Genomic DNA, 15,677 nt, shown 5'->3' on the forward strand with positions numbered 1-15,677 from the left:
CTGTCACTGCACCACTACACTTCAACCTGGGCAACAGAGCAAGACCCTGTCTTAAATAAATAAATAAATAAATAAATAAATAAATAAAATAATTTGTTGCACATATATGTGAATTATATGCTTTGTCAATAAAAGCTGTTACTAGTAACAATTAAAACAATTGCTTATATATCAAGCATATCATAATAAATAACTACTGTTCTAGTTTGAAAAACAGTTAGATTTTTAAAAATTTCAACTTGCCCTGAAGGAGCAAAAACAGTAACTGAATAACTCTGATATTTTTCTTCAATCCTGATTCAATCACTTATTCTTTCAGAAAATAGAAAATTTTAAGAAATGGCATTTACTGGGCTTAAAGACTTACTCATCATCTTCCCATAACCCTACCTCCAGAAAATCACCATTAATACTTCTATCCACAGAAATAATCATTAGCAGTTGGGTGCAGTGGCTCACACCTGTAATCCCAGCAATTTGGGAGGCAGAGGTGGGCAGATCACTTGAGGCCAGGAGTTCAAGACCAGCCTGGCCAATATGGTGAAACCCTGTCTCTACTAAAAGTTCGAAAAATTAGCCCAGCGTGGTGGCACATGGCTGTAATCCCAGCTACTCGGGAGGCTGAGACAGGAGAATCACTTGAACGTGGGAGTTGGGGGCTACAGTGAGCCACAATCGCGCCACTGCACTCCAGCCTGGGTGACAGAACACAACTCTGTCTCGAAAAAAGAAATCATCATTAGAGTGAGTCTTATTGTGGGCAAAATAACCACTTACCCAACTCTAGGTGAAACAACCTGTAAGAGTTCTGATTGTTGGAAATGAAAACATACTCACCTCCACAACACATTCATAAACTGTGTCATCCAACAAAGAAACCTTGCAGTGCATGTTCCTGTGTTTTCTGATTGATTTTTGGGAAGCTTTTAATTCTCCTTCTGCTTTTGATTCAGGGCTTTCTTCTTTTACTTCTATTTTGGAGCACTCTTCAAGTCCTTCTCCTTCCTTAGTTTCAAAATCTGGATCTTCTCTGAGTTCTTCCTGAGCAGGCTACATATCCATGATATCGCCAAGTCAGTAATAAAGACATTTCACAAAACATGCTGTATATGCTTTCACCTATAATCATCTTACCAACAAAAGCACGAACTAAAACAAATATAGGTGACATTAATATTAAATAATTATTTTTCTATAAAAAGTAATATGATCCCCCAAATGACCTAAAGACTTTGCTAGTATTAAAACTTCTCAGGTAGAATCCCATCAAAACAATAAATGAAGATTTCAGGCAAACCAGAGGTTACCAATCCATTGCTCTCAGCATTATGTATTCTTCCTGACCAAGCCATTACATGCTATTATTAAAGTTTACAAAAACGTTGTCTCTGCCCATGCTCCTCAATTTTAGCAAGGTAGCCTTACAAACTGCAAAATAAGATGTGACTTGTTACATATTCTAACTTTTAAATTAATTTTAATTCTAAGAGAAATGCTTGGAACCAATTTTATATCATTAAGCAAACATATATAGTAGGCTAAAAATTTTAACTACCAGTTAACTCCTTTCTACCCAATATTAATCATGTTAAATGCAAAGGAGATTCAATGAAGGAAGAGTTTCCTGGTGCAATGTTAAATTATCCCCAAATAATACCGATTAGTAGGATAACATTTTTGGCATACATTTTTTTTTGAGATGGAGTCTCGCTCTGTTGACCAGTCTGGAGTGCAGTGGTGCGATCTCGGCTAACTGCAAGCTCCACCTCCTGGGTTCATGCCCTTTTCCTGCCTCAGCCTCTTGAGCTGGGACTCTGTAGCTGGGACTACAGGCGCCCGCCACCATGCCTGGCTAATTTTTTTCTACTTTTAGTAGAGACAGGGTTTCACCATGTTGGCCAGGATGGTTTCAATCTGCTGACCTCATGATCTGCCCGCCTTGGCCTCCCAAAGTGCTGGGATTACAGGAGTGAACAAATGTGCCCAGCCAGCATACATTTTACTTGCACTTTCTTTTTTTTTTTTTTTTTTTTTTTTTTTTTTTTTGAGACGGAGTCTGGCTCTGTCACCCAGGCTGGAGTGCAGTGGCCGGATCTCTGCTCACCGCAAGCTCCACCTCCCGGGTTTACGCCATTCTCCTGCCTCAGCCTCCGGAGTAGCTGGGATTACAGGCGCCCGCCACCTCGCCCGGCTAGTTTTTTGTACTTTTTAGTAGAGACGGGGTTTCACCGTGTTAGCCAGGATGGTCTCGATCTCCTGACCTCGTGATCCGCCCGTCTCGGCCTCCCAAAGTGCTGGGATTACAGGCTTGAGCCACCGCGCCCGGCCTACTTGCACTTTCAATACAACAAAACTACTGACATATTTTTATCTAAACCCGACTAATTCTTTTCTTTTAAAAGAATATGTTACTTCCTTGTGTAACAGCTGGAAAAAAATTAAAAGAAAAAAAGAATGCATAGTTGACAATAAGGAAAAAGGAATTATTTGACTCCTGCATTAAATACTGGAAGTAATCTAAAAGACTCCTTCCCATCTTTCATGACCCTCTCACTGCAACCTCAGGAAGGCCCTTCATTGGCTATCCTATCTATCTATGCCCACTCTACTGTCTTTCGTATCAGTACTCTGGTGCCTTCATAACTTATTACAATAAATAATTATTTTTATTTACTACTTTTTTGTCTTTTCTATTGAAGTCCACAAGGGTAGAAATCATGTCTGTTTTATAATAATAATAATACCAAACATTTTTACAACAATTACAATGGGCCAGTTACTATTCTAAGAAAATTACTTATGTGAACTCACTCAATCCTCATAACTACCCTGCGAAGCAGGTACTATTATTACACTCCCACTTGACAGAGGGAGGATAATAGTACCTGGCCTGCAGGGTTGTAAAACTGAGGCCAAATAAATTAAGTAACTTGCCTAGGATCATACAATTAATAAGTCACATACCAGTCTGGCATGATTTGTTTTCTTTTTTTTTTTTTTTGAGACAGAGTCTCACTCTGTCACCCAGGCTGGAGTGCAGTGACATAATCATGGCTCAATGCAGCCTCGACCTCTCAGACTCAAGTGATCCTCCTACCTCAACATCCCAAGTAGCTGGGACTACAGGACAGCCACCAAGCCCAGTTAGTTTTTTAATTTTTTGTAAAGATGGTGCTTCTCCATGTTGCCCAGGTTGGTCTCGAACTCCAGGGCTCTAGTGATCCTTCCACCTCAGTCTCCCAGAGTGCTGGACTTACAGGCATAAGCCACCACACTCAGCCCCAAAATCCATGATTTTAAACCTCTTCACCATACTGTAGTTTTTATTTACCAAGGTATATCCAGCCTTGGGCCTGGCACACATGGTAGGTTTTCAATAAATATTTGTTGAATTAATAAATAAACACACATTAAAAACTTACATAAGCTCCCAAAAAATCCAAGCTCCTCTGGATGAAGACTGGTACAATCCTATATTTTTATATATTATATACTTATATGTAATACAAATATATATTTATAATATAAAGCAAAAACACTTTTTAAAAAATTCTGGATAAAAAAGGACCATTTAAATAAAATCCTATTACATATACAGAAATATGGTTAGGCAAATAAACCTTTATCCAGAAGGCTCTGATCCACAAGGTTTTGACTATAAATATTAGTTTCCAAAAGGCCTAAAATAGTTTGTTCCTTTAAATAATATCTCCTTTAAATTTTATTAACAATATTGTTTCTTTTTCTCCACATGAAAACAAATACCTATGGACAATTTATTTCAATTCTGAATTAAATCTTTTTTTTTTTTTTGAGACGGAGTCTCGCTCTGTCGCCCAGGCTGGAGTGCAGTAGTGCAATATCAGCTCGCTGCAAGCTCCCCCTCTAGGGTTCACGCCATTCTCCTGCCTCAGCCTCCTGAGTAGCTGGGACTACAGGTGCCCGCCACCATGCCCAGCTAATTTTTTGTATTTTTAGTAGAGACAGGGTTTCACCGTGTTAGCCAAGATGGTCTCGATCTCCTGACCTCGTGATCCACCCGCCTCAGCCTCCCAAAGTGCTGGGATTACAGGCGTGAGCCATCGCACCCGGTCGAATTAAATCTTAATGAATGAGATTTTAGTTAAATCTAAAATTAACTTTGTCCATCATCTGTGTCAACTTGAGTATGAATCTATGACCTTTAGATAATACAGACAAGTTGTGATTCAAATGTTAACTAAAACAAGATATGGATTTTCCCCTACATAAAGCTGAAGGAAAAAAAAGCAGTTAAAAACCCCTTGAAGCCAGGCACAGTGGTCACGCCTGTAATCACAGCACTTTGGAAGGCTGAGGCAGGAGGATTGCTTGAGTTCAGGAGTTCAAGACCAGCCTAGGGAACAAAGCAAGACCGTCTCTACCAAAAAATTTAAAAATTAGCTGGGCATAGTGGCATGCACCTGTAGTCCCAACTACTCAGGAGGCTGAGATGGGAGAATAGCTTGAGCCCAGGAGGTTGAGGCTGTAGTGAGCCATGATCGCACCACTGTATTCTTATCTGGGTGACAGAGAGAGAACCTGTCAAGAAAGAAAGAAAATAAGAAAATAAATAAAGAGGGGGAGGGAGGGAGGAAGGACGAAGGAGGGAGGGAGAGGAAGAAAGGGAGGGAGGGAGGGAGGGAGGGAGGAAGGAAGGAAGGAAGGAAGGAAGGAAGGAAGGAAGGAAGGAAGGAAGGAAGGAAATTTTAAAAGCTCTTGAAAGTACCAGGCTTCCTGAAAGATAATGTAATTTTTTTTTTTTTCAGATGGAGTCTCGTACTGTCACCCAGGCTGGAGTGCAGTGGCGCGATCTCGGCTCTCAGCAATTTTCCTACCTTAGCCTTCTGAGTAGCTGAGACTATAGGCGCTCGCTACCACGCCCAGATAATTTTTTGTATTTTTTGTAGAGACAGGGTTTCAACATGTTGGCCAGGCTGTTCTCGAACTCATGACCTCGTGATTCGCCTGCCTCAGCCTCCTGGAGTGCTATGATTATAGGCGCGAGCCACTGCACCCGGCCGATAATGTAATTTAATTCTTTTGGTATTCCTAAAATAAAATGGTACTAAAATATGAATGGTTTCTTTGCCTTTACTGTTTGTGTTTATTTACTAACATTCATTGAGTATTTATTAAATGCCAGGCAATGTTTTAAGAGCTTTTACCCATTTTTCTCTTTTAACCCTTTCAATCCCAAATGAGGTGGATATTATTATCCCCATTGTACAGAAGAGGAAACTGACAAAGTGAAAAGTGTCACTTTTCTTTGATTTGAACCCTCTAGTTGGATTCCATAGCTTGTATCTTAACTATTACACAATATAGTAAATCTTGTTTTCAACCTTGTTTCACTAATAGCAAGTGTGTAATTATAATTTTATCCTAAATTTTACTCTCGGCACTTTGAATATACAAGTAATAGTTCCATAAATCCATATAATATTCTAATAAGACTCTAATAAAACTACAGAGTCCAAATCTCAGACCTATAACAGAAACATGTAGGACTTATACATTTTCCCCGCTAACACTGTCAGAGTTCTAGAAGGACTTACACTTTTAACAACGCAGATAATATTCACATGCTTCAGAAATAAGAAGACTTTGAAAATAATTCTTAATTTGTAATGGTAAGGCTGAAAATAAATGACATTCTTAGAAAATAATCTGAGTTACGGTACTAATATTTTCCTTTTTTTTTTTGACAAATAAACAGACTCACAACTTGTGTTTAATTTAACAACACTATGTCACAATTAAGGACCCAGACTAATATACATTACACAGGTGATAGAAAGAGCTAGACTTCCTCATCTATATCTTACACTCTGTGGCAATATGATCTAGTTAAAGAAGATAATCAAAATAAGGTAGACATGACTTGAATCTATCACATACCTTCAGATGGTTTGAATTCATCACACAGATTTTAGGAAGATTTACATAAAAGAACCACATCTGCTGATAACTGTCCTGTTCCCAATAATTCCACAAAAATGAACTCTAAACCATCTCACTTTTATTTTCTTTTCTCATGAAAAATCTTCAATTTGTTCCATTATTATAATAAAATGAAATATGGGCTGAACACATTCATTTGATACTTTTTTTTTCTCTTCTATTCTTTGATTTACAAACAGTAAATGGACAGACATGGTGGTGCACACCTGTAATGCCAGCTGCTCAGGAAGCTGAGGTGGGAGGATCACTTGAGCCCAGGAGTTTGAGATTAGCCTGGGCAAAATAGCAAGACCCTTTATATAAACATATAAAGTGTAAGTATCTTTTTAAAAAGTAAATTTCCAATGACTACATTAATTTTTTTAGAGTAGAAACTATAGGCCGGGCATGGTGGCTCATGTCTGTAATCCCAGAACTTTGGGAGGCTGAGGTGGACAGATTACCTGAGGTCAGGAGTTTGTGACCAGACTGGCCAACAGAGTAAAACCCTGTCTCTACTAAGAATACAAAAATTAGCTGGGCATGGTGGCCAGAGCCTGTAATCCTAGCTACTCGGGAGGCTGAGGCAGAAGAATAGCTTGAACCCAGGAGGGGGAGGTTGCAGTGGGCCGAGAGCGCACCACACACCACTGCACTCCAGCCTGGGTGACAGAGCTGGAGTCTCAAAAAAAAAAAAAAAGAGTAGAAACTATGAAACTTCATGATGCTACTTATCACTATCAATGCCTAAGTCAACTAGCTGGTAAGAAATAAAACCAAATACTCTTTTTTTTTTTTTTTTTTCCGTTGTTGAGACGGAATCTCACCCTTGTAACCTAGGCTGGAGTGCAGTGGCGCAATCTCAGCTCACTGCAGCCTCCACCTACCGAGTTCAAACTTCTCCTGTCTCAGCCTCCTGAGTAGCTGGGATTACAGGCACCCGCCATCACACCTGGCTAATTTTTGTAATTTTAGTAGAGACAGGGTTTGGCCATGTTGGCCAGGCTGGTCTCGAACTCCTGACCTCAGGTGATCTGCCTGCCTCAGCCTCCCAAAGTGGTGGAATTACAGGCATGAGCCACCGCGCCCAGCCCAAATACTCTTAAATGAAAAATAAAGTGTATAACCTGCCTTCCTTTGCCCACCTCCCATATCCACACATCCTTACCTGTGTTTCTGCACTGCTTAATGAATGAAGATCCAAAGATGGGTCTGTTTTGAGTTCAGGTTCAGGAGCTGCAATCGGGGCCTTTAAAATGATCTCTTCATCAAGACTGGTTCCAAATTCTATCTCTTTCTGACCTCCTTCACCTTTTTCTTTATCTGACTCTACTTCTTTGCCTCCTTCTTCCTCGGACACCTGAGATTTGGGCCTTTTGAGAAACGAGGAGAACAGTCGTGAAAGGCCTCTGCTTTCTGATGTCCGCTCCTTGTTCTTAGTCAAGTCTTCATGTGTAGGAGTATCTCCATTAGAAGCTTTCAGCTTCTGTTCAAACTGATTATCTCCTTCGGCTACTGTTTGACAAGATTCCTCCTGCTGAGGTTCTTGTTGGCCTGAGTTTATGGCTCCCTCACCCTCTTCCTTCTGTTGGTGCTGTGAATTTTCAGCCTCAGTCACTAAACTCTTCTCTGTTGTCATGATGTTGCTATTAAAAAGAAGATAGAAAAGGGGGGCTCTTATAAGCAATACTGTTGGCAAAACCCTAAACCCTAAAAAATTAATATACTTAGGTATTTAATTGCCAACAAACAGAATTCCAACCCATTCATTAAACATGAGACTTTCCATTAAATTATAAAAATATCTTATCTACACATCCTGAATAAAATATTAATGCCTTCAGTCACTAAAGATATGCACATAGAGAGAGTAGCTTAAAATAGTACCCACCGAGGCCACCTTAGTGAAATACATCACGTACTAAATCCAATGCCTAGAATTGTATATAGTAAATACAGTTTTATCCTTCCTTAAAAAAGGATCGTGGTTTAGTGTCCTTTGAAGGTATCAATCTGAAGGTGTAGGATTGCAGGAATTATTCCCTGCAAAATTCTCCACACCCCAAGAGACAATGAAATGTACAAGTTCCCCAAGTCTTTATTGTTCTTTTTCTTTACATTTCTTAGGATGCAGAGACTTCTCTATTAAAATTGCAAAAGTAAAATTCTGATAGTTTGCTGTAAGACTGGATAACAGCAATGACAAGTATACAGCTGAAATAATTGCAAAAAATTTCCTTAGGTTTTCATGTTACAATTCCAAATTACAACCTCTTTCAGAGGTATCCCTTTTTTTTTCCTTTTTGTGGAGAATGGGGTCTCGCTATATTGCCCAGGCAGGTCTCAAACTCCTGGGCTCAAGCTATCCTCCTGCCTCTGCCTCCCTAAGAGCTGGGATTACAGGCATGAACCACCACGGCCAGCCAGAGGTATCCCATTTTAAGCTCTTTCAGTCTCTTTTTTCTCCTGATAAATATGATTTTGAAAGCTCAGCATTTTTAAGAGTAGGAAGTGAAACTAACAATAGAGAAAGAAGATACAGAAGAAAAACTTAGAAAGCAAGTGTTGATTCATTTGTAGGGGAGGAGGAAAAAGCACGCAGCTGACCTTACATATTTCCAACATCTTGGCTTCTAGCCTCTTGATCTCAAAATCCCAGTATTATCAGTCAAGCTTCACAATAACAGCCAACAAGCATTGTCACGTCTACTTTACTAAAAAATAACCAACACACGTGGGGACTTTGAAAACACTGGGCAATGAAGTTGACTATTCATGACCTTATGCTTTGATTCACTGCTATCACTAAAAGTACTTCCTCACCATCACTCACAAAGCATTTACATTGTCTTCTCATCTTCTCTGTACGAAATAAAGTAATTAAAAAAAATTTTTTTAAGGCTAGCAAAGTGAAGCAGTGGGAGTAAAGAAGAAACAAAGACATCTATAACTGGTTGTGATCAATTAGTTGTAAGCACCACTGCACTGGACCAGCCTAAATGAAGTAACTTTATCTGGATGTTAACAATCTGAATGAATGAACAAACTATATTTAGCTCATTCCCTCCTCTGGCCCTTCACACTTGCTGCTCTCTCTACTTATGATGCTCTTTCTCCTGGCTATTTGAAGGCTGGTCTCCTTCATATCACTACTGTCTTAGGCCTTAGGAGGCCTCCCCACATAACCTGGCTAAAAGTATTGGCCTTCATGCCTCCAGATACCCTCGCAGGACTACTGCTCTTATTATCTGCAATTATTTTGTTAACATATTTGTTTACCAGTTTATTGTCTTTCTTCCCTCTCTCCAGCTAAAATGTCTTTCTTCCCTCTCTCCAGCTAAAAGTTCTGTAAGGACATGAACTTTGACCTTTTTTTTTTTTTTTTTAATCATTGTATATCCAATGCCTAGAATAGTACCTGACACATAATAGGTATTAATAAAAGTTTTAGGCCAGGCGCAGTGGCTCACACCTGTAATCCCAGCACTTTGGGAGGCCAAGGTGGGCGGATCACCTGAGGTCGGGAGTTTGAGACCAGCCTGGTCAGTATGGTGAAGACCCGTCTCTACTAAAAATACAAAAATTAGCTGGGCATGGTGGCAGGTGCCTGTAATCCCAGTTACTCAGGAAGCTAAGGCAGGAGAATCACTTGAACCCGGGAGGCGAAGGTTGTGGTGCACCAAGATCGTGCCATTGTACTTCAGCCTAGGCAACAGAGCGAGACTCCATCTCAAAAAAAAAAAAAAAAAAAAAAAAAAAAGTTTTTTGGGGCTGGGCATGGTGGCTTACGCCTGTATCCCAGCAATTTGGGAGGTTGAGGCAGGAGGATCACTTGAGGTTAGGAGTTCAAGACCAGCTTGGGCAACATAGCAAGATATCGTATTTATAAAAAATTTAAAAATTAGCCAGGCATGGATGGCGTACGCCTGTAGTACCAGCTACTTGGGAAGCTGAGGCAGGAGAATCGCTTGAATCCAGGAGGCTGATGCTACACTGAGCCATGATCATGCCACTGCATGCCAGCCTAGGTGACAGAGCGAGACCTTGTCCCAAAAAAAAAAAAAAAGTAAAACAAAACCGAAGTTTTTTAAAAAATTAATTGATTTCACTGAATATATCTGATAAATACAAACTACAAAGGCATCCTCTAAATTTATTCAAGTAAATTTACTTCAAATGCATGATACTAATTGTTTCATTCAGCAAATTCTTATCAGGCACCTAGCACAGGACTGATGCTAGGTGCTAGACACACAAGTCAAGGTCTATGTCATCATGGAGTTTACATTCTTGTTTCAACTTTAACCAGTATAATGAAAGAAAATTTCAAAAAAGTTTTTGTTTAAAACCACTATTGATACAGACAGGGGGCAGAGAAATTCTAGGCAGAAAAGGACGGGTCTCTGACAAAACCCCACCCTCAAGCAGAAAAGCATGAAACTGCAGCCCAAAGTGAGAACTTATATCCCTGTTTTCCTGCTGTAATGTTGCCTTTTCCTAAACCACCCATGGCCCCACCTCACCCCATCCTATAAAAACTCCAGACTCAGCTGGGAGGGAGGAGAAGCGGCTGGATGTTGGAGAGAAGCAGCTTGACTTCAGAGGGATAGCTTGATGGCATAACTTCAGAGAAGAATTCGGCTGGAGATGGCTGTACTTCAGCGGAAGAGAATCTACCCACCCCGGTCCCTTTTCAGCTCCCCTTCCTGCTGAGAGCCACTTTCATTGGCAATAAAATCCCCCATATTTACCATTCTTCAGTTCATTCCTGTGAGCTCATTTTTCCTGGATGCCGGACAAGAGCACGGGAGCTATGTGTACAGATACAAAAGGCTGTCACACTGGACCTCTGCCTCACTCAGAAAGGCAAAGCGCCCATCAAGCTGCAAACACTTAAGTTGTTCACGGATGGCAGAGCTAAAAGAGCACTGTAACACGCCCGCTGGGACTTCGAGGGATGCAGATACTGCCCCCTGGATACTGCTGTGGGACCCGCAGGGCCTTGAGTCCTGCAAGCACCGATACAGCCAGCTGGTTCCAGCACTTGTGCACTCCAGTTCCCGCCTCGTTCACTCACACGCTCCTTCCCACGAGGAGTTGAGAGTGGCAGGCTGAGTAAACAAGGTACGCCTGTCACAATTCCCATGAAGAGGTCAGGGAAATATCCTGCTTCACTATGAGGGGTCTGATTCAATAGGTCTGGAATGGGGCCTGAGATTCTACAATTCTAATAAGATGTTGCCAATGCTGCTGGCCCACTGAGCACATTTTGAGTAGGAAGCACAGAAAACCACTATTACAATCACTTTGAGAACGTACCTCAAAATGCCTAAGAAACAAAGACTGTAAAACGCTGCTTTTAGCAAGTGGAATATGAACAGTGGGAAATACTTGACACAGTAAGTGCTCAACAAATGCTTGTTAATTAATGAAGCAAATGATGCAACATATTAAATGTGAAAAGTGAACCACTAACATTTTTAAGAACTCTTTTTGGCACTTAATCAGACTTTGTAATCTTTAACCATAGAGTACGGCGATTCCAGGTTTCCTACCCAGCTGTGACAAGTGCCCAGATTCAGTGTTCTGAGTATCTCCATTGATAAGATCTCTGTGCCACATTTAGGAAGTAATGATTAGGACAGGAGCCAATCATAATCTCGAAAGACACAATCCTCAATGGCATAATCCCGAGTGTTGAAATCCCAAAAGACCAAAATCCCAAAAATATAATTGTGGAAAAAGGAATTTAAAAAAATTTAAAAGATATTTATTTACATTTTTAAGGGGGATTTATTTGAGAAACATAAAAACACAACAGAACACTTCATAGGCCACTTTACATGATAAAATAGGCAAAAACAACATACATATTTTACAAGCATAAACACTCGGGTACAACTAATGACAGTCATAGTGGTATACGTTATGAACAGACAAGGTGTATTCATAAAAAATAGCTTAGATAACTGCAGTCATCTGAAATACCATGACAAACAACCTAAGTCTTAAGATCAATCAAAAACCATGATGGGCTTTTTGCTGTAGGCCCAAGTGGTTGCTGCCGAAACGGGCAAGTTCATGAAGCCTGAGAAGGTGGTGCTTGTCCTGGCTGGACGCTACTCTGGATGCAAAGCCGTCATCGTGAAGAACACTGATGATGGCACCTCAGATGGCCCCTACAGCTGTGCTCTGGTGGCTGGAATTGACCGCTACCCCCGCAAAGTGACAGCTGCCATGGGCAAGAAGAAGATTGCCAAGAGGTCAAAGATCAAGTCTTTTGTGAAAGTTTATAACTACAATCACCTAATGCCCACAAGGTATTCTATGGATATCCCCTTGGACAAAACTGTCGTCAATAAGGATGTCTTCAGAGATCCTGCTCATAAATGCAGGGCCCGATGAGAGGCCAAGGTCAAGTTTGAAGAGAAATACAAGACAGGCAAGAAAAAGTGGTCCTTCCAGAAGCTGTGGTTTTAGATGCTTTGTTTTGGTTATTAAAAATTAAAAAGAAAAAAAAATCAAACATGATGGGCTGCTACCAGATATTACAGTTACCCAAAGAGTATTTTACATACACGCACAATGCTTTTTTTTTTTAAATACTGTAAGTTCTAGGGTACATGTGCACAGCGTGCAGGTTTGTTACATATGTATACATGTGCCATGTTGGTGTGCTACACCCATTAACTCATCATTTACATTAGGTATATCTCCTAATGCTATCCCTCCCCCCTCCCCCACCCTACACACACCAACAGGCCCTGTGTGTGATGTTCCCCTTCCTGTGTCCAAGTGTTCTCATTGCTCAGTTCCCACCTATGAGTGAGAACATGTGGTGTTTGGTTTTCTGTTCTTGCAATAGTTTGCTGAGAATGATGGTTTCCAGCGGCATCCATGTCCCTACAAAGGACATGAACTCATCCTTTTTCATGGCTGCATAGTATTCCACAGTGTATATGTGCCACATTTTCTTAACCCAGTCTGTCATTGATGGACATTTGGGTTGGTTCCAAGTCTTTGCTATTGTGAACAGTGCCGCAATAAACATACGTGTACATATATGCACAATGCTTACACACGAAGTCAATGTTGTGAAAATGGACCCTGTGGAGTCAAATTTGCAAATATGCAAAAAATGCATAAAACACATTCGAACTCTCTAAAAGTCTTTATACAATTTATACCTCCAGTAATGGAAATGATGTGAAGATGAAATACAGAGCACAGCAAATTGTAAAAAATAATGCTGGCAATTTGAACAAGTGGGGAAAAAACTTTTTAAAACTAAAAAGAAAACTCAACATATGAAAAAGTATATTACAGTGATAGATTCTGGGCAATTGTGCAGAGGCGGTCCATAAGAGCAGGCAGACTTTCGCAGTCATTAACTATATTTTGAAGTCTTGCATCACAATGAACAGCTGCTTTTTTCCTTTTAGAGAATGGCTCTTCTCAGAGAATACATTCACATTCATTTTATACATGGTGCTGCTCTTTCTGAAATTCTTCTATGATTCGACATACATGGACATGAGCATTTCCTGTTAAATTTTCCCATCTTTTGTGCCACGCTTATATGTTGTTTTAGGCATGCAGAAATTTGTTTCACATGCACTCATATGCACACCACAAACCTGGTGAAAACAATACTGGTGATCAAACAGAAACACCATTGTGTGTCTTCTTATCCTACTGTGCACATAATTATTTTTGAACCAGTCAGTAACTTCACTGGTTTCTTCAGACAGATGCAGTTTTAATTTATTAAAAGCTCCTGGAGGACAGGCGCGGTGGCTCATGCCTGTAATCCCAACACTTTGGGAGGCTGAGATGGGCAGATCACCTGAGGTGAGAAGTGCGAGGCCAGCCTGGCCAACGTGGTAAAACCCCATCTTTACTAAAAATACAAAAACTAGCTGGGCGTGGTGGTGGACGTCTGTAATTCCGGCTACCTGGGAGGCCAGGCAGTCAAGGTTGCAGTGAGCCGAGATTGCACCACTGCATTCCAGCCTGGGTGACAGAGTGAGACTCTATCTCAAAAAAAACAAAAAACAAAGAACAAAAAAAAGCTCCTAGAATATCATCAGCTGGAAGTAATGCCAATGCAGGCAAATAATGCACTTTAAAAATAAAAATAACGCACTCTTTTTGAGACAGGTTCTCACTCCACCTAGGCAAGAGTGCAGTGGCACAATCTCGCTCACTGCAACCTCAACTTCCTGGGCTCAGGCAATTCTCCCACCTCAGCCTCCCAAGCAGCTGGAACTAGAGGTACACACAACCAAGCCCAGCTAATTTAAAAAAAAAAAATTTTTTTTTTAAAGATGGAGTTTCACCATATTGCCCAGGCTAGTTTCAAACTCCTGGGCTCAAACGATCATCCTGCCTCAGCCTCCCAAAGTGCTGGGATTACGGAGTGAGCCACCACACCTATCATGCACTTTTATTTTTTTTTCTCAACCCTCCCCTAGTGACATCATAATGTGCTTTTTAAATTTTTAAAATTTATTTTGTTTTTTTTTTTTTTTGAGATAGGGTCTGGCTCTGTGGCCCAGGCTGGAGTGCGATGGCATACTCTCAGCTCACTGCAACCTCCATCTCCCCAGCTCAAACCATCCTTCTACTTCAGCCTCCTAAGTAGCTGAGACTACAAGCACGCACCACCAAGTCTGGCTAATTTGTTTTTGTATTTTGGGGACAGATGGGGTTTCACCATGTTGCCAGGCTGGTCTAGAACTCCTAGGCTCAAGTGATCTTCCGGCCTTGACCTACCAAAGTGCTGGGATAACATAAGCCTGCCACAATGCACTTTTAAACTGAAACTTTCATCCTTGCTGTATTATGTGGCCAATCCATTAATCTGAAGTTTCTGCCAAATGCATTACGGCTCAATGGAACAAACTTTATCTGTACCATCTTGAAATTCACTTTTAGAAGCCTTGATTGCACCACATTCCAAATCTGTCATTACGATTCAGGGATTCAATCAAAATCCACTTTCTTCTGCCAAGTCTACCAAATCTTCAAACAAACATTTATAAGGTGTTTCACTTTTTCTAGTCATAGTCACTAATACATAAACTAGTAGATAAGTTCTAGAATTTTCAGATTCAATAGGGGCATGAATTATATACAGGTGATTTAAAAAAAAAGTGAGGACAGTTTCAAAAGTACCATCCATCAGCCAAAGTGAAGCATGTGCTAGTTTTGCTATATTAGATTTACGGGTAAATATAAGAAGTCTATCCTCTTCAACAGTCAAATCCCTAATCAAGAATAGTTCACCATTTAACGTGCTTTGCAACAGTGGAGGAACCTCAATATCGACAAGAGTTTTTGGTTCAGAAGGTCACCGAGCTTGTCAAATTCTTTTTCTTCTGTAATGAAGGGTGTTTTTTAAAGGCAAGTATGAAGGGGCATGTGTGAAGGGGCAGTACTCGTACACAATTGAATATAATTTGGCAGGGGAGATTTCCTGTATTTTTCGCATGCATTTTCAATTCTTGTATGATGTTCAAAACACTCACTGCACTTGTTTTGGAGAGTGGTTGTGGTCTACAAATTTTGTAAGTATATGCGGTCCATTGGAAAGTTTTGTTATTGCTTGGCCATTGCAATTAAGCAACATTCTGCTTTCACAGCAGCAATTATAATTAGCTTTTAAATTTCTATCTTTCACCATTAAGTAGCCTCATACACTTATCACAGCCTTT

At 40.4% G+C, this 15,677-nt stretch overlaps 2 protein-coding genes across 38 annotated transcripts in view; one reads left to right on the forward strand and one right to left on the reverse strand.

The window, feature by feature from the left end:
- Nucleotides 1–15,677, reverse strand: part of EPB41 (erythrocyte membrane protein band 4.1) — a 231,276-nt gene that overhangs the window by 126,844 nt on the left and 88,755 nt on the right. For 32 of the 37 annotated variants that reach the window (XM_037988782.2, XM_007979728.3, XM_037988658.2 and 29 more), the window contains exons 2-3: nt 7,130–7,607; nt 838–1,050 (exon numbers count right to left, since the gene is read on the reverse strand). In XM_037988782.2, coding sequence (XP_037844710.2) covers nt 838–1,050; nt 7,130–7,600 — 684 coding nt within the window. In that variant the 5' untranslated portion in view covers nt 7,601–7,607. The remainder of the gene's footprint in view (nt 1–837; nt 1,051–7,129; nt 7,608–15,677) is intronic. The other 5 variants (XM_073007601.1, XM_073007598.1, XM_073007600.1 and 2 more) reach the window with 1 other exon arrangement.
- LOC119621185 (large ribosomal subunit protein eL27-like) lies at nt 11,995–12,482 on the forward strand. The gene has a single exon (XM_037989951.2). The coding sequence runs from the start codon at nt 12,043–12,045 to the stop codon at nt 12,364–12,366; it is 324 nt and encodes a 107-aa protein (XP_037845879.1). The 5' UTR covers nt 11,995–12,042; the 3' UTR covers nt 12,367–12,482.

The sequence above is a fragment of the Chlorocebus sabaeus genome, chromosome 20 (assembly GCF_047675955.1).
Source record: "Chlorocebus sabaeus isolate Y175 chromosome 20, mChlSab1.0.hap1, whole genome shotgun sequence".
Taxonomy (NCBI): domain Eukaryota; kingdom Metazoa; phylum Chordata; class Mammalia; order Primates; family Cercopithecidae; genus Chlorocebus; species Chlorocebus sabaeus.

Excerpts from the sequence above, each read along its gene's own strand:
- LOC119621185 (XM_037989951.2), top strand. The coding sequence starts at position 12,043 with ATGAAGCCTGAGAAGGTGGTGCTTGTCCTGGCTGGACGCTACTCTGGA.